Genomic DNA, 25,930 nt, shown 5'->3' with positions numbered 1-25,930 from the left:
ATGCAACCGACATGCTAAACTACTTAAACTGTTTAAATGCTTGTGTAAAAACATTATCCAGTAGGCAAAAGGAACACAATTACATTATATTTGAGTTGTTTTCATTTTTTTATGTCATTTATTTTTATACAAAACACAAGATGACATTTAAAACAATTACAGAATGACCAGAGTCAAAAATACATTCATGAAACCACAATGATTTAAATCAGAAACATATTACAATTGCATTTTCACCATTACACACTACAATAATTTAAGAAACTTTATTCCTTCAACAAATCTCTTCCGTTCAGGTTACCGCCATAAATAAACTGCTCTGCGGTACCTGGTTCTCTTGTGTCGCGCCAACAGTGATTGAATTACCTTGAATATCTAAACTGTTGCTGACTGGAGCTAAAGCTTATTCATAAAAAGAATTAAGGACTTGAATATCCTTCTATCCACTACACACACTCAACATTTTTGCAAAATAAAATCATGAAACAAGATAAACTGTACTGTGTTTGGTACAATTCTTATGGCTCCTAATTCAGGTGCAAGACTCATTGAAACGGATTCTTGAAAGTCCTGAGATATCCGATGCTACAGAGAACTGCTTCCCTTTAAAATGCCCATAAAAAGCTGATTAGAACAATCAACATCTTATCACATCGTTATTTGTACAGTACACAGTATAGGCATGACTTTTGGCCTCATTTCCTTCCTGTTGTGTGCTTTAGCTTGTACTTTCCTACCTCCCTGCCGTTTCCTTTTTCACCTAAAAACACATTCCCGGTTCGTCTTCAGATTTGCTCTCCCCCTCTTCTACACTTTGATCTCAGCGTAGAGCTCATCTATCTGGGATCTGAAGTACTGGCGCAGTTCGTTCCTCTTGGCTTTCATTGTTGGAGTGAGCAGGCCGTTCTCGATTGAGAACATCTCGGTGTGGATGTAGATGGCCTTCACCTGAACGACACAAGATAATGTTTCATTTTCAGACCAGCAGCTTCTCATGTCTACATTATTGACGCATGTAAGAACACTACAAAGTCTACAGATGTACTTTAGGTCATAAAAGCCGATAATAGTTAAGTGAAGCTCTGTACCTGCTCAAAAGACTTCAGATTTCCTTCCTTGCCGAGTCGCACCATGTCCTCCATGATGGCTGCCTTGACTTCCTATAAATGAAATAAAATAAAAAGCTGAAATAAATATGTCACAACCTAAGAATCATTTACAGCACATTAAATATGCTATTTAAACTGTACCATGGTGTAAACCTTTGATAATCCGAGTATTAAATAACCATGCTCTGAAATGCTTGATCCTACAGTGTCTTTCTATGCGTCTATGCATGTTTGTCCCTTTGAAATTGAAAATGTGGGTTCTTCTTCCTCTGCCTTAATCATCTTCTCATACCAAATAAATTCTGGGTTGTCAAAATTAGGGAAAAAGACTTCTTCTTCTTCTTCTAATGGATTTGATGCAGGCAGAACCCATGAATGATATTTCTTGAATCACACATTCTGTTCATTTTATTTAGCGTCCATGTGAGGAGTCTCAGATCAGAATGATTTCAATAGAGTAGAAGAAATAATGTCCATTGAGGTTTTCTTGTGTTAATTTAAAAGTTAATTAAGGTTCTACCATGGCTGCACAGACGAAGCTAGTGACTAATGATCTGTCGTGAAGTTATTACAAGTCAAATGTGCGTACGTTACCCTTCACTGTGTGTGTGTAGCTCTGGTTCTGGGCTTTTCTTGTCTGACGTAGACTCATATCAGACGAAGTCGTCCACTATTAGTAATCGTGATACTTTTACGTTAATTCCCTTCACAGAAGACAGTAACTTTTAAACTGTTGACATTTAGGTTTTGTCTTTTGTTTACTTTAGTCAATGTTGCATTTGTTCAAATAATGGAAAATTCATATCATATCAGCTCTTTCCTTGCATGCTAACTATCTTTTACACAAGATTTCACGTATATTTAACACAGCAGATGCTTTGACATTAAAGCAGGACAGGTTCAGGTGTAATCTTTAGCGTTTGTGTATGTTTACCTTTACTTGTGCCTTTTTAGAACAAATATCTTCCATAATAGTTACAACTGACTTTGAATTAGATTTTTGTCAAACTGGCCGTCTACTCCATAATTTGTCCCACGACAATAGTAGAGTTCTACGCTGGTTGTGAACACCCAAAGGAAATGAGAAGAATGACTGGTTGACATAATCACACAGGAACGGCATGAATTCGGTGTGAGCTCATAGTTTTTCTAGCGTTACCGATCTGCCACAGAGTTCCTGGTAGCTGCCCTGCAGCCCCAGCGTCCTCTTGGTCCAGGCACACAGGAAGTCAGGGTCAGGAACCACCACAGCCACCAGACACGCCTGGAGACGAACAAAACAAATGAATCACATAGTAAAAAGTGTAGTTAATGGCTTCACATTTAACCTTGTGGAAGAAATTCAAAATATTGGATTAAATCCCACTAATTGTCTGGTTTTAGCCTTAAAACATAATAATAATAATAATAATTTCCTACCTGCAGACTATCTCCATGTGCAAAGACCTGAGCCACTGCATCACTCCTGGTGTAAATATTCTCTATCTTCTCCGGAGCAATGTACTCCCCCTGTGCCAGCTTAAAGATGTGCTTCTTCCTGTCCACGATCTTCAACGTGCCATTCTACAAAAAACACACAAGTCAACATAGTGAACATCTACGTTAAGCCACAGACGCAGACGTGTGCGAGGTTGAGCCCGGGACGAGATCAATCTACCGGAAGCCATTTCCCGATATCTCCTGTGTGCACCCATCCATCTGCGTCGATGGTCTCCGCCGTCTTCTCTGGGTCCTTTAAATAGCCCAGGAACACGTTGGCACCCTTCACGCACACCTAAGAAAACAACACACAGAGTGTGAACAACAACGAAAGTTTCTGCTGCAATGTGATGGCGTCTGGTTGTTGTTGTTGTTGTTGTGGTGGTGGTTCACCTCTCCCTCTCCATTCACAGCCAGGTAGTTCATCTCAGGCACATCCACCAGTTTGACCGAGTTACACGGCAAAGGAGCTCCGACGTGACCTGAGGACACGAGATTCGGTTCTTGATTATTTAAAACCAAGATTAATTAGTTTGAGTTGAGTGAAGCAGTTTATTATTTATTACCTGCAGTCCAGTCTCCAGGCATTGTCAGGGTGCATCCAGCTGTGCACTCGGTTTGTCCATAGCCTTCATAAAACTGAGACAGAATAGATTTTTTTATTATTACTGCAGAGAACTAAGCAATGCAAAGCAGACTGGGAACAGAAGAGATGTGAATGAGGATGATTATAGATCAGAGGGAAGCATTTCCTCCAGTAAATAAGACATAAAGAGACAGAGTAACAGGGCGACACGGACTCAAATTAAGCTGCATGTGTTACCTGGCAGCCTATTGCAGCTCTGAGGAAGGTGAGAACAGCCGGAGACACGGGAGCAGCTCCAGTCAGCATGAGGCGCACGCGACCTCCGAGGCTGGCCTGTAGGGGGCAGCACACTACAGTATTTACATCAGCAGCAAATAAAGTTGAAATAAGTCACAGGCTAGTGTTTGACATGCATTTTTATTTATGTTTTCAACCCTTTGAATCTCTTTCAGTACGTACTGAAAACTTATTATAGTATATATTGAATTATCATAGGGACAAAGGGTGCTTCATTTCATGTCTTCTGTTTCATTAGTCTGTAGATCAGGGGTCATAACAGCACATATTCAAAAGACTGTCCTTCGTTTTTGAATTTTATACTTCAGCATTAAGTTGCAGACATGCTGTAAGTGCTGTAACCTCCCCCAGAAATACAGAGCCATGATTGTGATTGGACCACTTGGTAGTCCTCCTCCTAAATCCTCCTCCTCCACATTAGGTGAAGAAGATGCTGACAAAGCATCAGGGCTTTTCCACTGTTTATTTATATTCATTTAGAGTGTGCTGTAATGCAAGACGAGCAGGAAACCCAGTAACAGCTGATGTGGGGCTTAGACTTCGCTATCACAAAATAAGAGAGCTCAGCAGAGAAACATCTATGTAATATGTCACTGTTATGACTTTAACTGAAAATGTATTTAGGAATTTGTTGCTTTATATATATATATATATATATATATATATATATATATATACACACACACACATATAGAAAAGTGCAGCTCATAAATCTTTCACAAGACAAGATCTGGACACAGCAACAGGTCTAATAATAGTTGTACTAAGATGCAGCTACGGATAGTTTACATTATTCATATACTTTCTGAATGTGGTCCTTGTCCCAGTTTACAAGAAAAGAGAGAAAATCAAATAACTGCTGGGAACATGTTCTCCTCCTACACACTAGTCGGCGATATGAGTCTTCTCATCGAGTTAATACAACCCCCTTTCCAGTTGATCTTTTACGTCATATATTAAACAACTGGATAATGTGCACGCTATTTATGGTGCAGATAAGACGACGCTATCCCTCTGGTGGTTCTTCTACCGACTCTGTTCACCTTCATCTTCTTCTGCGACTCACTTTCTTGGATGTTTTTATCCCGGGGTCAAACACCAAGCATGCGCACACGAGTTGTCTAGTTAAAGTCTGATTAAGTACATACATGCAGTTGAAAATCGATATCCAATCGCATTATCTGGGTGTCTTGGTCGTATAAGGAGAACTCTGATATTAGTCGGAGTAACACGCTTACATGCACGTAAGTTGTCCAGTTAAAGTCGGATTAAGGCAATTTATGTTTTTTCCACGTGCATGTAAAAATACTGATTGTTAGGAAGCCTCAACTAGAGAACAGACACCCTTGTTAATAACTTCAACAGAGATTCAACAGAAACATTCACACACACTCATGCATCTCCTACTGTCTGTGATTCTTGGCGGGACATCAGCCTGTCGTCTGCTGAGAGTTTAGCTAACAACAGCTGGAGAACCTCGACTCCATTGACACCATGCCAAAAAACACAGACTTCCCAGGGAAGACTTTATGCATCATTTAAAAGATAATTAAATACAATGCCCAGCTCTAGTAAAAACCCATTCCTGGACATCTATCACTAAGCCATACAGTGACGGGTCGGATCTGTGTACCTGGACCTTCTTGAAGATCAGTTTATCCCAGATACTGTTTCTCCTCACGATGCCTTTCATCATCTCCGCCTCCTTCCTCCTGTAGGCAAATCCCAGCAGCCATCGCTTCAGAGAAGTGTTGGCTTGTCCAAAGATCTACAGACACACACACAACTCCGTTATATATAAATATATATATGTAGAGAGAGAGCCTCACCATCATTCCCATAAGACCATCATCATCTTCATCGTCAACATGTCCGCCCACCTTATCGTACATCCTGTTTAGGAGCCGTGGTACCACAGGGAACACGGTAGGTTTCAGTGTGTTCAGGTCGTCCGGCAGAGAACGAATATCTCCCTGGAAATAGCCGATCTTAGCTCCGTGCACTAACATCACTCCCTGTCAGTGACATCAGACAAAGATGGAAACCAGAGAAGGTGAGAGTTTGTGGTTTAAAAAAAAAACACACAAGGTTTAAAGGGATACACCTAATCTTTAGACAAAAGGTGACTACGGGAGCTACGGGGAACTTACCTGTACTACTCTCTCAAACATATGAGCCAGGGGCAGGAAGGAAATATGGACATCACTGGGAGACAACGGACAGGAAAACTAAAACACACAGGTAGGAATACAAACACACACAAACGAGGGCAACAATGACACACACACAAACAAGCAGGGGGACAGTGTTAATGTTTGTACCTCCACCACTCTCTCTAGCATGTGGGCCAGAGGCAGAAAAGACAGCATGACATCCTGGGAAGAGGTCTTAAAGTACGACTTGAAGAGAAAAAGGAACAAGTTAGTTAAAATGTCTCAGTATTAAAATACGTCCCCGCATCAGATAAGGGTTTAAACTCACTTCTCCACCAAGAACCACTACATGTTGTCACAGCTGAACCACACTTAAGTTGCGAATCACTACACACATATGTGTATGTATATATATATATATATATATATATATCACAGTATTTTTTTCCCAATGTAAAATTACGTGTTCACAACATTTTCTACTGGTTGAGAGAGGAGTTAATGTAGTAGATTGACTAAGGATGGACTATTTTACTGTGATGATGAGCAAATATTATAGAATAATCCCACACTGGTAGTAAAACAGGTTTGCATGGTCCCGTGTTAGCACTGCCTGCTGATGTGGAAATCTGGGGACATTTACATCTCAGAGATAAAAATAAATAAATAAATAAATAAATATCATCAAGGCGAAATGAAATGGGGACAATTCAGGACATATTTATTCGTATTTAAACATATTTTAACTGCTATATATGTATTGTAAAAAGCAGTGCGACCAACTACCGTAATAATTGTAGTCTGCGTGCAACATTTTTTTCTCTCATTCATAAAGCTAAAATTGGGGACATGTTTAACCGGGGGAGAGATCATCCAAAGCGGGGACTGTTCCCAGAAATCGGGGACGTCTGGTCACTCTAAACAAAACAAACAAACAAAAAAAACCCAAACAACCGACACAGCACCATCTTTTTTGCCACAAGTCCTCTCGTTCTGTGGCACCATAGTGTTTAGAAGTGTTACATTGAAAATAGTCCAGTCTGAAACACAGTTCTGAACGCTATTTAATTAAATACACCAGCATGCCGGTAAATTAAAAATTCAAATCATAATGAAAAAAATACTAGCATTCAATATGAACTGGTGTACTTTTCCACTTCTTACACCTCTCTCCATTAAAATCCCACTTTCCAGCTATTTGAATTGTCAGAAACATAATAAACCAGTTAATGTTTGGATTTCTCCTTTGCATTCTTCTTCTTCTACATCTGCTGAAACAACAGCGAGGACACAACCATTTGTTTGTTTTTTCATTACAGACGGAAAGGAAACCTGAAGATTACACAATGCATACTGAAGTCTTTTTGTCTACCACCTTGGTGGCAGTGTCATAAAATATGTGGACTAACTAATCATTAGCTAGCAGAAACACTTGGAGAAAAACCTCTTTAGTTTACTAGCTCATCTACAGATCCTTTATTCTGGGAAGAGGAAGAAAAACCAAACTGACGAATAAACACCTCACCTCTGTAATTTTGATGAAGGCCGAGCAGTTGGACACGATATTCACATGAGACAACATAGCTCCCTTTGGGCTTCCTGAAACAAACACATATGGTAAACATTTTAAATACTGATGGAAAGGATGATTCTCTCAAATCCGTTGTGCGTCTTCGTCACCTGTGGTTCCGCTGGTGAAGCAGATCACAGCCATGTCCTCAGGTCGAGGAGGCTGAAGAGACATAAAGACAAACGGGTCAAACAAAAACAATTGGGTGAGTAGGATGGGACTCAAGAAGCCAGTGGGGACTTACTATTGGCTGGCGGTGGTTGGTCTTCCCAATAACCTGTGCAACAAGAGAAGCAGATGCATAGAGTCATGAAATTATCAAAGAAAATTATTAATAAATTCAAGCTAAATAAAAACTGCAGCAACAAAACCTGCAGCAAAAAAACTAAGGAATAAACAAATACGACAAAAATAGGTGGAAAAAGAAAAAAGATTTACAACAAAATCAAGATAAAGCAAAGATTACCAAGGAAAAGAGAAGAAGGAAAGTGAAAATGGTTCAGATATTTCCTGGCACAAAACCGACGAGCTGAACAAGAAATAACATGTAAGATAACAAAAAAAATAAACTGGTAAAAGAAAAAGAGAGTTGTGGATAGTCTGTCCACTGACCTCCATCTCCTTCAGGCTGAGGATGTGGATTCCCGCCTGCTTCCCTCGTTCAACCAGATCATCACTGGGGGTCTCCATTAAAACGATGGTCTTCAGACAGTGATCCATGTCCTTAATGCAGTCCAGGACCAGATTGACTTTTTCCGTCACATCACACACTATGGTTGAGATGGAGGCTGCACAAACAAGACACAAAGACGATTAGATACATGAACTGATATTATATATATATAAAAAACACAAAGTCACATAACTTGACAGAAGCTCAGAGGATGCATTCATGTTGCTGTGGTTTACCTTTGTCTATAATGTAGGAAATGGCCTCTGTTCCCAGTGTGTCATACAGAGGGACCGACACCAGAGAGTAGGTGTAACATGCCAGCTCACTGATGGTCCACTACAAATAACACACACACACACAAAAGCTTTAAAGGATGACTAACACACTCAATAAAAAGCACAGCTACTTCATACATAGCCTGTACACAAATATGGACAACGCGCCCCCACTTCCGTGCACTGGTCAAACTGATGCCATTTTGAATATTAACGCATTCACGTTTTCGTTTAATTAGTACCACGCTCTGCTCTACCTCCACCAGTTACAAAGAAATGTTGGATTAAACACTGTACTTATTTTTTTCCAACTCCCTCTTCTTCTTCTTGCTTCATGTAGCGGTTGGCATGGCAACTGGGAGTCATCGTGATGTCACATCCTGTTTCTATAGCGTCAAATAACTAACTAAAAAGAAACTTGCATCTGCATTATAAGCTTCTGCAATGTCACGAGATTTATTTCCATCCGGTTTTGCATTGGTTTTTCACCAAGATCTTGTACTGACGATGATGAAGAGTCTGACCACTACACATCCCAATGATTCCCCAGGGGTTCAGGTCTGGACTCTGTGAAAATTATACCTCATGCTCCGTGAATCACTCTTTCACTATTTGTGAATCTTGGAATATGCCTGTGCAATCAAAATGCTTGTTTTGATAAATGCAAAATGTTTTTGTTTTTTTTTACACCACGTAATCATATATAAATGAATTCCAATAAGACGTGTACCACATGCAATAAGTAGTTGAAAAATAAGTTGGCTAAAAATGTGCAACACAGAATTAGGCGATAGATCATATTTATCAGGACAAAAGTTGATAAGACTTGTTCATATCAAAAAAGTGCTTGTTTGTTTACCTCGGGTCTGTTCTGAGAGAAAATGCCAATATGGGGGTCAGTGGTCTTGGAGTGTCCTTTGTGAAGAAACGCAGAACCCAGGTTCTCTGTCCGCTCTTTTACCTAACACACACACACAATTTGTAAACACATTTGTTCAACCTCACCTTAAACCAAAGGGTAAAAGTGATGTAGGCTCCATGCCAGAGAAAAAAAAAAAAAACATGTGTGACCTACATAATGCACCGCTCATAATTTCTTACTAACACCACACCCCGGTGTTAACAACTGTTGTGCTGCATGCAACTCTAAGCTCTGCTGCTGACCAGCTGGAGGCCGTAATGTTTTTACAAGGGGAGCTCTTACTTCGCTGTAGGACATCCATTCATAGGGCTGTTTTGGTTTCCTGGAGCCTAGACAGGGGCCATTATCTGCAGGTTGAAAGGAGAGTGACAACAGAGAAAAAATGAGGCAGATTCTCCAGTTAAAAAAAAAATCACTTCATAGAATCTGTTTTCACACATGCATGCAGTGATTTCCTACTCTGTATGTTGTATAGCAACAACAATGTTTGCAGAAATCACAAAAAGAACCTTTGTAGGTTGCCAATTTGTTGTTTACATTGCTCCGGATGTAAAATATTTTGTGCATGTCCCTCTGTGAAGGTAGATTTGAAGAAAGGGAAACACCTTACAAAGCCTAAGTTGCTGATAGGTTATCAACTGTGAGATACTAAACCCATGAAGGAGATAAGCCGTGTACTTTATGCTCTATAACTAAACATATATTAACTCGGGATCGTATTACATAATTTGTGACTTACTGGAGACTCTGGCACCTCGGAGGAAGAACTCATACATTGTTTTAGCATCGTCGTAGACGTGCGTCAAGTGACCGTCTCCGTTCAGTAGGACCGATCGACGCGCCAAATCTCCACCCTGACAAAACAAACAATTCACCTTTTGTGTGCTACTGACCTGCAGCAAGGATAGTAGAATTTATGGGACAAAGTGTGGATTGACATAATCATAACATCCTGCAGGGATTTTAATCAGTAACAGGAAAGTTGTGTAATGGTTTATTGTGCCTAGATCTGGAACGAACAACGAATAGAAAAGAACTTGTACATTTCTGTAAAAAAAAGACGCCCTGAAAGTTGAACAAAGAGAACCAAACCCAACTGAAATATTACAGAAATGAGCCAATGTTACATATCTGTGAGGTGCCATGGTAAGTGAAGGTAGAGCAATTTCAAGGCCAAATTACAGTCCATCTGTCCACAAGTGTTTCCAGTCAATGTAATGACTCAGGTGTCATTAAGTCTAAAATCAGGGGTTTGTCTCAGTCAGATCTTCAATGTATGATGGCACAGACAAAGGAGCTTAATGAAGATTTCAGAAAATGAGTTGTTATAGCTCATCAGTCTGGAAAAAGGTTACAAAACCATCTCTAAAGAGTTTGGAAGAAATCCACAGTCGGACAGATGGAGACGAATGGGGATTCAGGACGACCGTTACCATCCACAGGTTGATCAACAAAAAAAGTGTTCGCTCCAAATGCAAGACACACAATCGTCTGAGAGGACGCAAAGGAACTAAGCTAAATGTCTTGCTCACATTTGATAATATTAATGTTCAACTAACAAATCTACCATCAGGAGAACACAGAGGTCGTGGCGAAGTGCCAAAGACAGTGATCTCCAATATCTTGTTGCTGTTATTAGCCCTAATAGCACAGTATTAGTTTTACCTGAGGACGTTCGGTGATTAAAATATTACCCCCCCCATGTCTGTGTATCATGTGGCACATTCACATGGGATGAACAAATTCTGCATTTTAGTCAAATTTAAGATCCGTTGTTATGGCTCTGCTACTTCCCATCTCACTCCACTGCATGTGAGACAGTTTTAATTACTTTGCAAATTATAATGAATGATAAAAAAAATATTCATGATTTGATTTGACTATTTATCCCGGGGAAGAAATTACCAGCGACCGGGTGGTATTTAAATCAGCTCCACCTTTGCAGATGAACACGTTAATGGTTGATTTACTGGTTTTTATCCGTCTGAACGGGTGAATAGTTCAGCGACGTCTTGACTTTGCTCTCTAATATCTGTCCAAACTTTTAATTGTAGCACATAATTCATGATTTTTAACTGACAAGAGACGGAAAAAAGTCATGAAAAAGTAAAAAGTCACCCCTAAATCACAGAGATGTCGATTCGCACTGGATTTGCATTATCAGAGGATAATACTCTTTGTTGTGATAATTATGGTAGGTAATTTGTGGTGTAATTTTTACTTTACAAATCATGGACATGGACGATTCGCATAAGTTTAAGATGATAGACAACTTCCATGATTATAAGAAATCGTAAAACTAATCCTGTGCAAATAGGGCTATTGCGGCACGAAGGGCTCACATCTGTAAACAAGGGTTCACTTACTTTTGCAACTCACAGATATGGGAAAACAGTTAATTTATGCAGAAATGTGCAACGTCCTAAAGGGTGCAAATACTTTTAAGCAGCATGAGTGTTTGTAGGACTCGGAAGTTAAACACACCTGAACCTCAACAGATTGCATTCGGAGGTCGCATACTGGAGGGAGAGCTTTCGGTCTTGTCGCCAAGTAGTAGGTTGTTGCCGCAGCCACCGCCCCAACGCTGACTAACATGGGCGTGGAGACATTCCTGATGTACTGGCTTACATTCTCCAGATCTGGAAACGCCAACTTCTGCAAGAACTCCTGGCTTAGCATGATGCTGCAGATGAAGTTAAAGTGGGAAATGTGGCAGGAGGGTGGGTTTGGTATCACTGAGGTGAGATGGAGTTACGGTTCACAGGTGAGGTGACAAGAGTGTGTGATATGTGAAGGAGTGTGTGGACAGATGCTGGCCAGGAGGAGACCTAGAGAGGAAGTAAGAGAAAAGACTAGGTTAGTAATTTAAATCCATGATTTGAGGAGGTTTGATACGTGTAACAACTAATAACGGCCATGTCTGTTCAAACTAAGACGAGTTAAACCTGTACACAATTATGGGTTGTGGTTGGAAATGCAGCTTGGGACCGGAGCGTCCCAGGTTCACCTCCCTCTGTTTCTGTTTCTACGGCTGAGGTGCCTCGAGCAAGCACCTCACCCCCAAGTTGCTCCCCAGACTCGGCCCTTAGAGGCTGTAGTGCTGTGAAACACTGTGTGAACGACTGGATAGGTCAAAATGTACAGAGATAATTTCCCCTTGTGGGATCAATACAATATCACAATAAAAAATAAAATTATGAACACCTTGTGCCTCGAAAGCATCAGAGAATAGACACGGGCCTTCTGAGTGTGTCTGGTGTTGTTAGTGGGGGGGCCTTTGGGTCCTACAGGTTGAAGTGAGGGGCCTCTGTAGATCATGACGCAGATACTTGATCACTTTGGGATCTAGTAAATTTGGAGGCCAGGTGCTGTTTTTTTGTGAGTGTGTCTGTGTCGGTCTGCATCCTGCTAGGTGTCAAGGAGTGTCAATGCCATGGGGGGCCTGGTCTGGTCTAGGTGGGTGGTAGAGGTCTAGGGAGCATCCACATGAATGAATGCCAGGGGTCTAAAAGCTTCCTAACAGAACACTGAATTGTCCCAAGATGGTCAAAGTTATTCACTTCTCTTGTGCAGTGGTTTTAATGTTGTGGCTGATCAGTGTATGCGCACTCATCACTCTCAGAAACGCAAAGACTTTGAACTTCCTAACTGCGGCGACTCCAACATGCTAATGTCTAGCAGGTAATCCCAAACTTCCCAAGTTACGTATTGAGCTTTTGTGCATCAGTAGGATTTCTTTTAGTAATCCAAGGTGCCCAAACTAGTGTTTTAATGTCTAACATGTCACTACCACATAATCTACAATTAAAGTGAGGAGAAAACAAATTATCAGGATTTAAAACTCTTATCTGCCTCATCATGGCTGTGTGGTTTGATCTGATTGACAGTGGCGTTTATGTTCAGTGTAGATATCATCACAGTTTTTGTGGAGCCTATGCGTTCATCTAACAATCAGAGAGAAACAGAGAAAAAATCTTGAACTCAGCATTTCAGTAAAACAGGACTGGGTGGTAAGTACAGTCCTACAACTATACAATAATAGTGGGTGAACTTGTTCAGCTGCGGCTCATATAGCACTATAATTAGATCATGTATCGCATACTTAACAGATTCCCTGAGAAAAACTTTTGAAGGTGTCAGGTTTAATGACTCCATTCGTCTTGTTGATGTTCAACACGGTTGAAAACAGGTCCTCAGTGTTAAAATAAAAACACACTGAAGACCTGTTAATGAATAAGCAGATTAAGTGAGAGCACAAGGACAGATCCGCCTCCATGTGAAAGGTCCAGACTCTGGGTAAACAATCCGTTACACTGGTCATATCAAGACCAAGGTGGACCGATTATCTCCATATCACACAAAACAAACACAACAGTCATGTATTAGCAAACAGGTTCAATAGTGAGCAGGAGGATGATTGGTATCAATGAATGATAGACGACTGATAGAGATGATTTTGATGCAGTCTTATTGTTTGATTGTTACAAACACTTGTATGGTTTTATTCCAGTGATAATTGTTGGTAATAAAATTAGCTGATTTAACTTTTGACCAGCAGTCACTGCAGAAATGAGGGGATAAATATTACAGTACAGTGTTAGGTGTGGTTTATATCTCTGCGGGACTAGACGGTGTAACCTACACATGTAGCCTACGCTGGTGCAAGCCATTTGTATTTGTGAGTTAGTCGATCTGGCTTTTTTGCCAGTTGGGTTAATTTTTGTTTCCACTTCCTGTTTCACGTTCAACAACGGCGACTGAAACTTTCGTCGTACAAATAGTTGGACCTTTCTTCAATGTATTCCATCTATATTCATCCAATGCAATCACTTCGAAAGATTGCAGAGATGGAGAAGCAGACGGAAATACTGAAGGAGAAACACGCTACTACCAAGTGGACCAATCACAGCTCTGTGATGTGTAGTTACATTTCTGGAAAGCTATGAGGTCAAATTGACACAGAAGCATAAACTTCCCATTAGAAATAGAGACTTACAGCAGAAATAATCCTATTTATGGCTTGGTGCAAAATTTATTTTGGGTTATACTAAGCTAATTTACCCTTTCAAGGCGATTGTACTTATATATAGCTCATTTGCTTGAATCATTTTGAGACTTTCAATCATGCATCATTAGGGGCATGGTAGGGGCGTGATTTCTATGGGTTCCCTCACAGGTTTCTAGTTATCACCCACCAACTTCAGGTCCACTCATGCTCCACCTCATTGTAAAGGCAGAACCAGAAACTGCCAAGATGGCAGCATCCAGACACAACACGCGACCACATTGAGCTTCAAAACTGCCCTTTAGTAGCAGCCCCTGATCATTTCTCTTATGAACCACTCAGTAAAGTCAGTTTTAAAGCTGTAGAGATTGCTAATAATGCCAAACATTAACCACCAACCCAGGGGACAGTTTAAAGCCTAATTTGTGGTTGCATATCACATCTATGCCATGGGTACAAGGAGATCCTCCATACCCTACATGCAACTCCCCAGAAATGTACACGTTAATAAACAGAAAAGGTTGTGTTTGGTCCGAAATGCAATTCCTCATCCATGTTTCTCAGCAGCTGGACAAACACAGGAAATAACTTGGAATCAGAAAGCTCTAACTTTTTGTCGAAAACTACCACGTTCAACTTAAGTTAACCCTTTAACATTCCTTTGTGTCGTATATGGGACAGCAGCAGCTTCTTGAACCAGTCAGAGCTCTGTACACGAGTTGTGTTTGAGTAAATGCTGTATGCAATATGCAATTGTCTTCTGATTTCATTCATAAAACCAACACAGGCGACACAACCAACACGTTTTTTCAAAACTGTGTGCCAACTTTCGTTACTCAAGAACAATACCACTTGTGACAGAAACTTTATATTCTTGGCTTTCAAAAGAAACCAAGACCATGCATGAGCTCCAAAATGTTCATGAAGTAGTGCTTAGTTTGTTAATAGCTTTTAAAATGAAAACAGCAGGTAGCAAGAATAGCATAGGAACAGAATAGTGCAGGTTAGTTAAGATTCATTAAACTCCCCACGAGTCCTTTAGAACAGAAGACGCTACTTGAATGAATCTGCGGTTTGACAGTTCAAGAAAAACTACAAAACCAGTTGTCTTTGTTTTACATCCGACCTTGATCATTTATGTAGTAGAAAAATACGAACTGGAAAAACCTGTACACGACTGGTAATGTTTCTTCCTGCAGGGCTACCTGTCTGCGCTCCTTCGTGTGTTCCTGTAAATTATTTTCATACTAACCTGTTCGGAGGAGGCTGCACATCCAACGACAGCGACCTTGGGATATGTCGTTGTTACTGCTGCTGCTGCTGCTGCTACAGCAACACACTGAAATACAACTGCAGCCAAACACTGGCACATATTAAGATTCAGGTGATGTGTAACTATAGCTAATCTACCAATCAAAGGTCAGACCGGCTCCAGGGAGCGTTCTGATTGGTCGCAGCAAGACGGTCAGTCTGATTGACTCAATGGCTTGTAAGCAATCAATGAATGAATCCATTGACCATGAGATAGTGAAGGCTGTGGGACCAAAACACGGGATGTGGGTTATTTTTTTTCCCCCCCGCGTGCACAACATCAGTAAAACCACAGCTGCAGTGTGCATAAACACGCCTCTTTTTTAAGGCTTAAGATGAACGGGAAAGGAAACTCCTCTAACGAAGTGTCTTGCAGAAGCCACCAGGCTCTAGCCGAGGCTCGTCCTCCTCACCTTTGCCTCAGTGACCTACGACCTCTGTGCGGTCAGCTGAGATGATTAGACAAGACAAGATAAAAGCTGATCAAGGGGAAAAAACTGCACAACAGAGAGGAAGTTGTCCTTTCCACTCATTACGGAATCCGTCGTTTTAAAAGTTAATAATTGTGTCGTTAGTTTGATCTAAATAGTAATAAGAATGATAAAATCCTAGTGTCCTTCAAATTGTTTTTCTCGACTTCTCTGAATTGATTGTTTTGGGCCAATAAAAAAAATCGGTAAGGTTACAGATATTTCTATGACTCGAAATTTGACCAAAAATTTGGTGAAAGTTTGCCGTTGTTGAAAGTGAAGCAGTAAGTCCAACTGGCAAAAAAAAAAAAAAAAGACACAGCGCCAACTACTGTTTGGGTGCCAGAACGAGGAGATGATAAATAGTTTGAAATCAGTTTTTTAAGTAAATGTTTAAGATCTGGTCACACAGAATTTAGATTAAATCAGGGAACCACAGCAGAGTATGGGACATGTCTAATCTGTGAGCTGAGGAGTGAGAGTGAGAGATAGCAACAATTAAACCGACTGCTCTTATGCAATAAGTGCAGTCGGTTTATCAACCAGGTGAAAGTGGGGTGAAACTGTCCCAAGAACCAAGACTGGTGTTTCTCAGATGGGGCATTTAGAGGAGGTGAGGGGGTTGCGCTGGCAGCAATATTTATGAAAGTAGTAGGTTTGTCCAGTTTACACCAAAGATTCAAGAGGAGCTGAAACCTGCAACCACTTCTGCAGAAATTCCTCTATAGCTATAATATACGGAAATGTGTAAAGTCCAAAGAAGTTATGTTTTACTTTCAACTTTCCGCTTGCAGTTTTCATGTTTCCCTTTTGGAAACAGAATTTGTGTCAAACCTAACATTTAACCAACACAGAGTTTACTATACTCACTAAGGAAAATGGACTCGTGGTTTCAAAAGGAAACCTGTAGCTTCGTTCTAGGTTTTCTATTTTATATCTTGCATGTGAATGGTTAGATATTTACATTTTTGGACCGTGTCCTCTCATTCAGTAATCTCTGTTGTCATGTCACTGAAGAATATAATTCTGTTTACTTAGCGTGAGTATTTCAATGTAATTTTACAGTAAAAAAAAAATACATATATATATATAATTTTGTTTGTACACACACACACACACATTAGCAATATGAACATCGGTTTCATGCTGTACATTAAGACAATAATCATAGAAAAAACAATATATATATTTATTTTTTTATAAATATAATTTAATTAATCATCCAACAACAGGATTCAAGTGAGGCTTCTTCCTGAGGTTAGTGTTTCATTGCTGATTTTTCTCCCCTATACATGGTTTGATTTGCTTCATTCTAGTAGCCACTCAAGCTGACGTCCAGCGAAAACGGACATCGGACAAATTGATCTAACAGGCTGGTTGCATTATTGATAGAGTGTTGGAGACGTTTGTCTCAGTGAGAGACAAGAGGATACTGGACAAATTGCTCTCCATCACGGACGATCCATCTCCTCCACAGGATGTGATTTATACCCTAATCTATCCGGCTGTATAAAAACTTTCTGGAACAGATAACTCTGTGTTATTAACGTTAATGGACACTATTGCATCTTATTATCATTGCTATGTATATAATATAAATTCTTCCATCTCTATTTCTTGTTCATTTGTTCAATTCTGTATTTCTTTTATTGTACTCGATTTTACTTATATTTTACTTTATCTTTATTTTTACTTTGTGGGACTTAAGAGTGTTTTTTTTATGCGTCCCCTAGAGAGACAGCTATAGAAGGGAAGGGGAGGTGAAAAAAGGGGAGGGGAGAGGAGGGGGGTGAAGTTAGAGGATTCATGCACAAGAACCAATGGAAGGAGAGTGGGGGGGTTGTGGCGGTCAGCCAATCAGAGAAGAGTCACCTTTCACCTCGAAACCTGCACTATTCCCACTAATGTAACACCACAGCGGCACTAAACCACCTACGAAACCGACCCTCGGTTCACCTTCACACCATTAATTCAGACAGTGAATTAATGAATGAATGAATGCATATTAGTGACCGCTTCAGCACACAATAACCAAGGCAATACACAATAGAGGCGACCAACACTAACCCAAACAGAGGCGATCAGCACTGTCTTTAACCTACAACATAACACAACACCTCACTGTGTGACAATTTTTAAAACGTTCATCTTAAACACGGTCGTGCATTTAACTTGACTCTCAATGCAGGAATGAAACACAACTTCAGGTCATAATCCGTCTTTCACCAGCTGCAGCTGCTGCAACACACAGAGGTGACTGGACCTTAAGGTCACAATGAGCCACAGAGGGGAAGGCAACTGGCACAATACTCTCAAAAAGTGACTTCTTCTGAATTAAAATTCATTTCCTACGAACTATTAATTCACCAGTGAATAAATATTTATATTTATTAACCACGCAGACTGTAACATTATAACGTTAACTCAGCGAAAGACGAATGACCGAAATGAAAGATCATTCAACAAATGACCTTTTTGATATATGGATTAATTTTAACGCCGAATTTCTCCAAATCCACAGAGGAAAACACTTATTCGTGTTTTTTCTCTCTCTACCGCGTATTGTTGGAGTTTTTGTTTGAAATACACTAAAATCCCGGATATTTGAATGGAGTTCGCTGTATCGCAAACCACTTGAGAATACACGTTTATATTCTCGGAATGTGTCCGCATATTTTGTTTAGCGCGCAGTACAAGAGGCAGCAAAAGTAATATTCGGTTCAATAATATTAATAAATTAGAAACAACAAACTTGAGATAGACTTACTCACACCTGTTGCCCCGGCTTCTTGTTCGAGCCGTCACCACCACGCGTGTTTAATTGTTAAACATTGAGTAAATTCAGGCAAAAGCAGACTTCAAAATAAAATACCTACGATTTAAAAATACATTCTCAAGACAAAGTTAAATAGTAAACTCACGTCAAAGCATAATATATACAATTCATAATATTCTTAAACTAAAGTGAATCTCGTTCTTCCCAGAGATTGTATTTAATTATGTGAAAATCCACTTTGGGGACACTTATTTTGAAGATGACGTTGGCTGATTTCCGGTTATGGAAGTGTCTGTTTAACGATCAAAGGGCGCGTTTAATATAAAATGCTCCAATAAGTAAATGAGCCTTTCCCCTGTCTACGTAAAATTACTTCTGCGTGTTTTCGCTGTAAAGTTAATTCCAGTTTGTTAAGAAATTAAGTAGTTAATAACTATTCGTAGCATTGTTTAATGAACAACTGTTTTCATTCAGTTTTAAAAAGCTTTATGGCGACACCTGCTGGACGGAGGTTGCAGCTGCCTCAATGCGACACAAACATGAATTGTGGTTATTTTAGAATAGATATATTTGTATTATTTTTTAATAATGAAAATCTTATTATTATTCGACATGTGCAGTAACATATTTGATGGACACACTGATCAGAAACAACAGTTTGACTCAGCTCCTTCTGCTTCCTATGGACATTTTTAGACTTTGATTCATGATTATCACAAACTGAAAAGACAAACTGACTGAAATCAATAAATAGTGTCAATATGAAATTTTCTCATCTCATCAAAGAAACTTGAAATGTATTTCACTGGGTGTGTGTCTTCATGTTTTCAAAAGGAAGAACAGTAACTTCAAAATATAAAGAGCAAATGTCAGGTCAGTGATGGTTCATAGGTTCACCTCATAGGCAGGTGGTCGTAGTAGTGCAGTGGCGCCCCCCTCTGGGACAGGTTGTAGCTCAAATCTGCCACCTCATCGCAAACTTTCTAAATTCAGTGCAGTAACGCCCAGGGTTGGCAAATTCTGCACAATGACTTCATCCTGCTCCAAACTTACGTATGTACAGTAATCATTTTAGTTTCTATAATCATGTCATCTTTGTATTTTTTAAGTGAACTGTTTTTGTACTTGAAATATAATAATATATTATAAGTTTCTTTTCAGACTTTTAAAAATTTTAAACATAAACATATGACATTCAGTCACTTTAGACAGAGCAGTCCATGCAAGTTATTTCTACTGAACATGGGGTTAGGTCTAAGTTTAACCCAAGAGACAAAGCTTCTGGATTTACTTGTTTTCAGACTGCAGGAAAATCAGATTTTTAGGATGGATTTAGATTTTCATACCTGCAACATTACTGCAGTAACAATATATGTATCATTAACCACACACCTAGACTGTGAACGTGGCTTTGATAAGTTTCTTCTTGTTTTGTCTCAAAAGAAACCTTCGCTCAAAGCTACATCTTACACTCTTCATTGATTCTTGTCAGTATTGACATGTCCAACATCTAACACAAGATGGAGCCACTACTACACAAACGATGTGCTTGGAGGCTGACGTTTGATACAGTGGATTTGTCGGCATTTGTCTTTCTTAAAGTGTGTTGGCCCTTCACTTTAAACATTTTAAAAAAGACTGCACATTTTACCAATTTTGCACTGTGTTAATTAAAGGTCAACAGGACAGTGAGAACAGAGAGACACATTTAATGAATTAATTAATTAATGCATATTAGTGACCGCTTCAAAACAGAGGAACCAAGGCAGTAAACAAAAGATCAGCACTGTCTTCAACCTACAACACAACACAACACCTCGCTGTGTGGCAATTTTAAAACATTCATCTTGACACAGTCGTGCATTTATCTTGACTCTCACTGCAGGATTGAAACGCACCTTAAAGCTCAGGTCATAATCCGTCCTCCACCAGCTGCAGCTGCTGCAACACACAGAGGTGACTGGACCTTCAGGTCAAAACGAGACAGAGAGCGGAAGGCAACAATAGCTCAATACTCTAATTTTATTAAAATTAAAATTTATCTCCTACCGACTTTAAATTCACCTGTAGCCAAAAGTGAATAAATATTTATATTTATAAACCACGCAGATTATAATATTATAACGATAACGCAGCTGCAGCAGCAAATTCAACAAATAACCTTTTTTTTTTTTTTTTGTAATTCGTTTTTTTTTTTAATTTCTTTTTGCTTTGGCGTACAACAGTAACAGTGCATAGATTTGCCATACGACACACTTATCATCGCTCAAAACACATGTATCATTACTTATATAACAACACCGAATAAAATACTGTACATTGAAAAACAAAAATAAGAAAATACCACATGGGGAAAATTGAGGAAGCATTCATCCAACAGGTTATTTTACACCTTTTATTTTTCTTTCCTTTTTTTTTGGCCTTGTAATTATTATTTCAATTATCTATATCAATTCTACAAAAAGAAAAAAATACGAATTCAGCGCTTTTACTTTAAAATAGCAGTTTTCGTGTAGTGCATTACTTGGCGATTGTCTGTAATTATGTGTCCTCACTTTTAAAAATGAAAAACAAATAAATATGAATTAAAAACCCTGAACACACCTGTAGCTCTCTGCACCTCCCGCTAGCATAACACAGACACGCTAACAGTGATATTAAGTTTAAGGAAACAACACAAACCGCTGATTAAAACATAAATCTACATCATCTGAGGCAGAAGCTGCTCAGAAAAACACAGCGGAGCCCGAAAAACTAATGAAAACAGCGCCATGTGATGTCAACATTAACAGCGTTAAAAATGATATTAGCGGCGTAGTGTGCAAAACGCTGAGGTGCTGCGTATAATATCAGCTGATGTTACAAAACGTCAATTTTAAGTGACTCAGATGTTTCTCATTCAGCAGCGCTGAAGAGAAAGACTGAGGCACTCTCACTGAAGTTGAAGTCCTTTGAAATTTTTAATTGTTGATACTGATACAACAGATTTTATGATTGTATGTCTATTTGTGAACACAATAAAACGACCAGGCGCCGCTGCCATGACGTATAATTAAACAACTAACAAACAAACAAAACAACACAAAACAAAAACGATGTGCGTACTCGCACCTGACGACTGCGCGGTCTCCGTGTACACGCACTCACTTTCACATCGACCTGTTTTAAATGTGCCATAACTGTGCTGAACGCATTGATCTGTGCGCGGCCGACTGTGAGTCAGGTGTTCAGGGACCATCTGCAAATTGCAACATCAAAGCAAAATCTAATTTATTCAAAAGGTACATTTTATGTATTTTAGAGTCAGAAACATGATGTTGCATCTATTGATTTCTGCTGTCTATACTATACAATTTGGAGAACTGTTTTCGCTTATTTTTGTTATATTTATTATGAACTACCATCAATAACTTTCCCTTTGTAAACTATGGTGTAACAATAATGTCACGTCACGTACACCAGCAGGTTATGTTATTAGTTATGTACTTGTTATATAACGTTAGAAAGTATAATTTTCTGATTTCTTAAAAAAAATGCACATTTATATTTAATTTAAAAAATCAAATATTAATGCGAATTATTTTTTTTATTTATTTATTTTTACGGAGCATAGCTAATTTGGACTCCACGACTGACACACTGTAAGATCAAATTAGTAATGATTAGGTTTAACTTGTATGGTTTGGTATAATATTGAGATGTTTAATTTGTATGTTTCAGGTGCCACAACATGAGATGGACGTGTCAGTTGATGCTTTGTCATTCTGCATTTAATTTTTCAAATTCTACACTGCTTTACTTTTGAGCTTTCTAACAGTCTCTGAACTCCCTTGATGTATGTACTCTATGTATATGTATATGTGCACTGTTTTGAAATTTGCAAGCAAGAAGTTCTAGGGCCATGTGTTTGTGGTCATAATGTTATGTAGATATTTTAAATATATCTATGCTATTTCAAATGTGAATTAAAAATGTCTATCAAACATCCCTTAAGCTGCAAATATTTGTTTTGGGAAAAATATTGAATTATTATTAAATAGAATAGTAAATATATATATATATATATTTACTTAATTAGATTAATATTAACTAATACATTCATAACAAATATTAATTAATTAGTAATAATAAATAATTACATAGAATGTAACAAAGAAAAGATGAGTAGGAAACAAAGAAACGTTTACTTGGGTTTTGTAATTAGATGCAACATTTGCAGTTACTGTTAGATGGTAATCTGAGTGAAAGTTACAATCTGTAGTTGAGTATTGTCAGTGCAATTTACTTGTATATTTTTCATTAAAAAAAAAATAAGGAGTTCTAGCAAGTAAATATTACTTGAAAAGGCCTGAGTAAAGATTACAAGCACTTTCTGTATGAAAAAACTTGCCTAGTTTAGTGTTACTATCATCCCCTGTCTCCCCTACAGGCATTAGAATAAATGAGACTACCCCTAAAACTGACGATTTAGTAGAGACAAATTACAATCCAGTGATAGAGTCAGTTTCTGAATCTATCAATAGATGGTCGATGTTACCAGTCTCCACGATAGGGCGGATTAACAAAAGCATGTTCTGTAATTTCATTTGGAACAACAGACATGCTAGACTTCGCTTATCTTTGCTTTATCTCCCCAATGGTAGAGGTGGGTTGAAACTCCCAAACCTCCAATGGTGCTTATTTGGGCTGCTCAATTCACTACTGCCTCCTGGTGGTTCTCACAGGGAATGCCACGGTCCTGGATGAGTATGGAAGGAAATACGACATCCTATCTACCACTCATACTCAGCTAAATTAAAAGAATTACACATATTACAATTACACAACACATAATCCCTTTGTTAAAAACACGATTCTGGTATGGTATGAGGTTCATAAATATGAAGGTGAGATACGCATGCATAGGAACGTATTTTTTAAATGGTAGGTATTCTATCTTCTATCTTCCTGCTTCCCGAAGCTGAATTTATAAGTAAGTCTTGTCAGTCACGCTGTGAGTCCACGCTTCATACTGATATAAATTTTATGATTTTATTATGATGACTTTATGGAGTTATTCTTCTGTACACGCTGATGAAACATCTTCATTAAATACCGTGAAAACTAAAACGAGGAGAAGACAGTCTCAATGAATATCTGTCATGAGAGACAGTGGATTTTCCAATTATTCAAAGCATGTATTACATCCAACTCAGTTAGACTATATTACAATATTTGATTACCTCCCTTAATTTCTTTCACTAAACTGAAGTTTGGCACAACCTAAAAAATGAACTCGAGTAACCTGGTACGCTAATCAAAATACGCCGCTTAACACAATTATAAACACAAACACAGTTACTTACTGAACCAATTACGTTAAATTCAAGCTCTTGTGGTATCTTAGGAACAGAACCGAAATTTGTTAACATCCAAGCGCAAGCTGTCTAGCTCATAGACAGTAATGTAATCCAAGGGATCTATTATTATTTTGAAATTAACGTTTCACACCACAAACCATTCGGTATCATTTTCATCATAAACAAACTTAACCCAGAGTAAAGTAATATTATTTACCGTGTGCACCCTTGACCATTACTGTTAACGACCGTTAACGACCGTTAATGACCGTTAATTAGCTACTGTTAATATCTCTCTCCTGCTCTCCATTCTACATTCTCATTTTGCGCGCTTTCGGTCTACGGACAACAACATCGGGTTTTGGGATTGTTATTTTTTGGAATTATTTTGTCAAAATTCGAAAATAGCCTGTTAACGTACTGTAATTCAAGTGTTATTAGAGATTCAGTGGACCCCTTCACAGTTTGTAAACAGTGTGACGTATTTGAGGGGCGGGGATTAGCTGGAGGCTAAACATCTCAAATGCTTTAGCCTGTTAGCATATTTCAACAGACATTCTTGGCAAGAATGGACATGCAAAACACACATTTTAGAGAATATACAAATACACTTACTCTCCAAGAACGCGAGTGTTATTTTAAAAGGTTGACTCTGAATGATGGTAATATATATTCAACGACCCCTAAACTCTCACTCACTGGATGGACGATTTGACCTCAGGAGGACACAGAGGGGATGAAGTCTGGTCCGTCTTTTTGAAGTGAAGCCTCTCCAACAAAGATATTACAAGAAGTAAGCTGACCCACTGTGGAGAGTAACGTAGTAAATGTTTGGACACCCCCGAAAAAATTCCATTGGCTAGCGGTTAGCATTAGCACTAACCTGTAACAAAAATCCCCCAAATAATGATTCAACATGACGTAGCCTGCTTTCCGTAGTTGATTTTATAACTACTTCTTGTCAGACACTGAGTGCATGCTTCACAGTGATATAAATTTTATGATTTTATTGACTGTGTGCCTCCTCCTGGCTGTGTTTACCTAAAAATAAAATCACCATGTGACAGCATTTTTCCGCCATTCACAGGCAATTTTCCAAGTCCATTCAAATGTCCAGCAATTTAGTGCATTTAAAACAAAAACATGGTCAAATGTAGCATAAAATCCAGCTAGACTGAGGAAAATGCAGATTATTAGATCAAATACGAAATCATTTGTTATCAAATAACAAATGATCCATAAATATTGGCTTGTTATCCTGATATTTATATTGGCCTCATTTGAACACTGGGAAATACTATACTTATACTAAAGTTCTGGTACTTGTGGATCGCCTATGTGAATGCTAAGAGCTTTACTGAGAAGTAACATTAGTAACATAGCCAAACAATACTGCAGCGTCCATCCGGATGTTAAAAAGATGACGAGAAGTGATCACAAACATTCCGTTTACTGTTTTATTGTTGGAACTGAAATAGTCACTGTCGGCTGTACCTACGCCAAAACAACATCGATAAACTTATCTGATAGCCCTCCAGACGTTCAAAAAATACAGCTTACATTAATATTACTTGACACGAAATGTGAACCAAAACACCAGGTTTCTGTCCCTGGATTCCATTGTTTCTTCGTAATGCAGCGATCCATTTACTTCTCTTTCCATCTCTCTGTGTTGCAGCAGCTGCAGCTGGTGAAGGAAGGATTATGACCTGTGCTTTAACTTGTGTTTCACTCCTGCAGTAAGAGTCAAGTTGAATGCATGACAAGGTCGAGATGAATATTATAAAACTGACACAGCGATAAAGCTCACCTGCTATTATTCTGTATTAGTAGTAGCAGAACAAAGTGTCTGTACAGAAACACAGAGTTAAAGATTTGTATTATGTTTCTCTCTGATTGTTAGATGAAGCTGACGTTACATACTCCAGTGTACAGGCAAAACACTTGTGGAAAACTGTGATGATA

At 38.8% G+C, this 25,930-nt stretch overlaps 1 protein-coding gene across 3 annotated transcripts; it reads right to left on the bottom strand.

The window, feature by feature from the left end:
* Positions 1-127: 127 nt before the first annotated feature.
* LOC125008405 (long-chain-fatty-acid--CoA ligase 1-like) lies at positions 128-18,677 on the bottom strand. Of its 3 annotated transcripts, none has more exons than XM_047585619.1 (21): positions 18,618-18,677; positions 11,549-11,892; positions 9,804-9,918; positions 9,347-9,411; positions 9,002-9,103; positions 8,104-8,203; positions 7,807-7,982; positions 7,439-7,471; positions 7,305-7,356; positions 7,150-7,223; positions 5,622-5,699; positions 5,352-5,486; positions 5,105-5,239; positions 3,412-3,507; positions 3,155-3,227; positions 2,982-3,070; positions 2,767-2,883; positions 2,529-2,672; positions 2,269-2,373; positions 1,089-1,160; positions 128-948 (listed from the first exon to the last, which is right to left on the bottom strand). In XM_047585619.1, exons 2-21 carry the CDS (start codon positions 11,741-11,743, stop codon positions 808-810), a joined length of 2,097 nt encoding a protein of 698 aa, XP_047441575.1. In that variant the 5' UTR covers positions 11,744-11,892; positions 18,618-18,677; the 3' UTR covers positions 128-807. The 3 variants fall into 3 exon arrangements, with proteins under 3 accessions (XP_047441575.1, XP_047441576.1, XP_047441574.1); XM_047585620.1 differs by having other exon boundaries at positions 18,622-18,673; XM_047585618.1 differs by lacking the exon at positions 18,618-18,677 and adding an exon at positions 15,322-15,446.
* Between the last annotated feature and the right edge of the window lie 7,253 nt (positions 18,678-25,930).

The sequence above is a fragment of the Mugil cephalus genome, chromosome 5 (assembly GCF_022458985.1).
Source record: "Mugil cephalus isolate CIBA_MC_2020 chromosome 5, CIBA_Mcephalus_1.1, whole genome shotgun sequence".
Classification (NCBI taxonomy): Eukaryota; Metazoa; Chordata; class Actinopteri; order Mugiliformes; family Mugilidae; genus Mugil; species Mugil cephalus.
The sequence above is the reverse complement of the archived record's forward strand: the minus strand, read 5'-3'. Positions and strand labels throughout refer to the sequence as shown.

Bases quoted from the DNA above. Each gene is read 5' to 3' on its own strand.
- LOC125008405 (XM_047585619.1), bottom strand. From the start codon at position 11,743: ATGCTAAGCCAGGAGTTCTTGCAGAAGTTGGCGTTTCCAGATCTGGAG. The intron at 7,472-7,806 runs GTCAGTGGACAG...CTTGTTGCACAG, and splicing joins TCAGCCTGAAGGAGATGGAG to GTTATTGGGAAGACCAACCA. The intron at 2,374-2,528 runs GTAGGAAATTAT...GTTCGTCTCCAG, and splicing joins CACATGGAGATAGTCTGCAG to GCGTGTCTGGTGGCTGTGGT.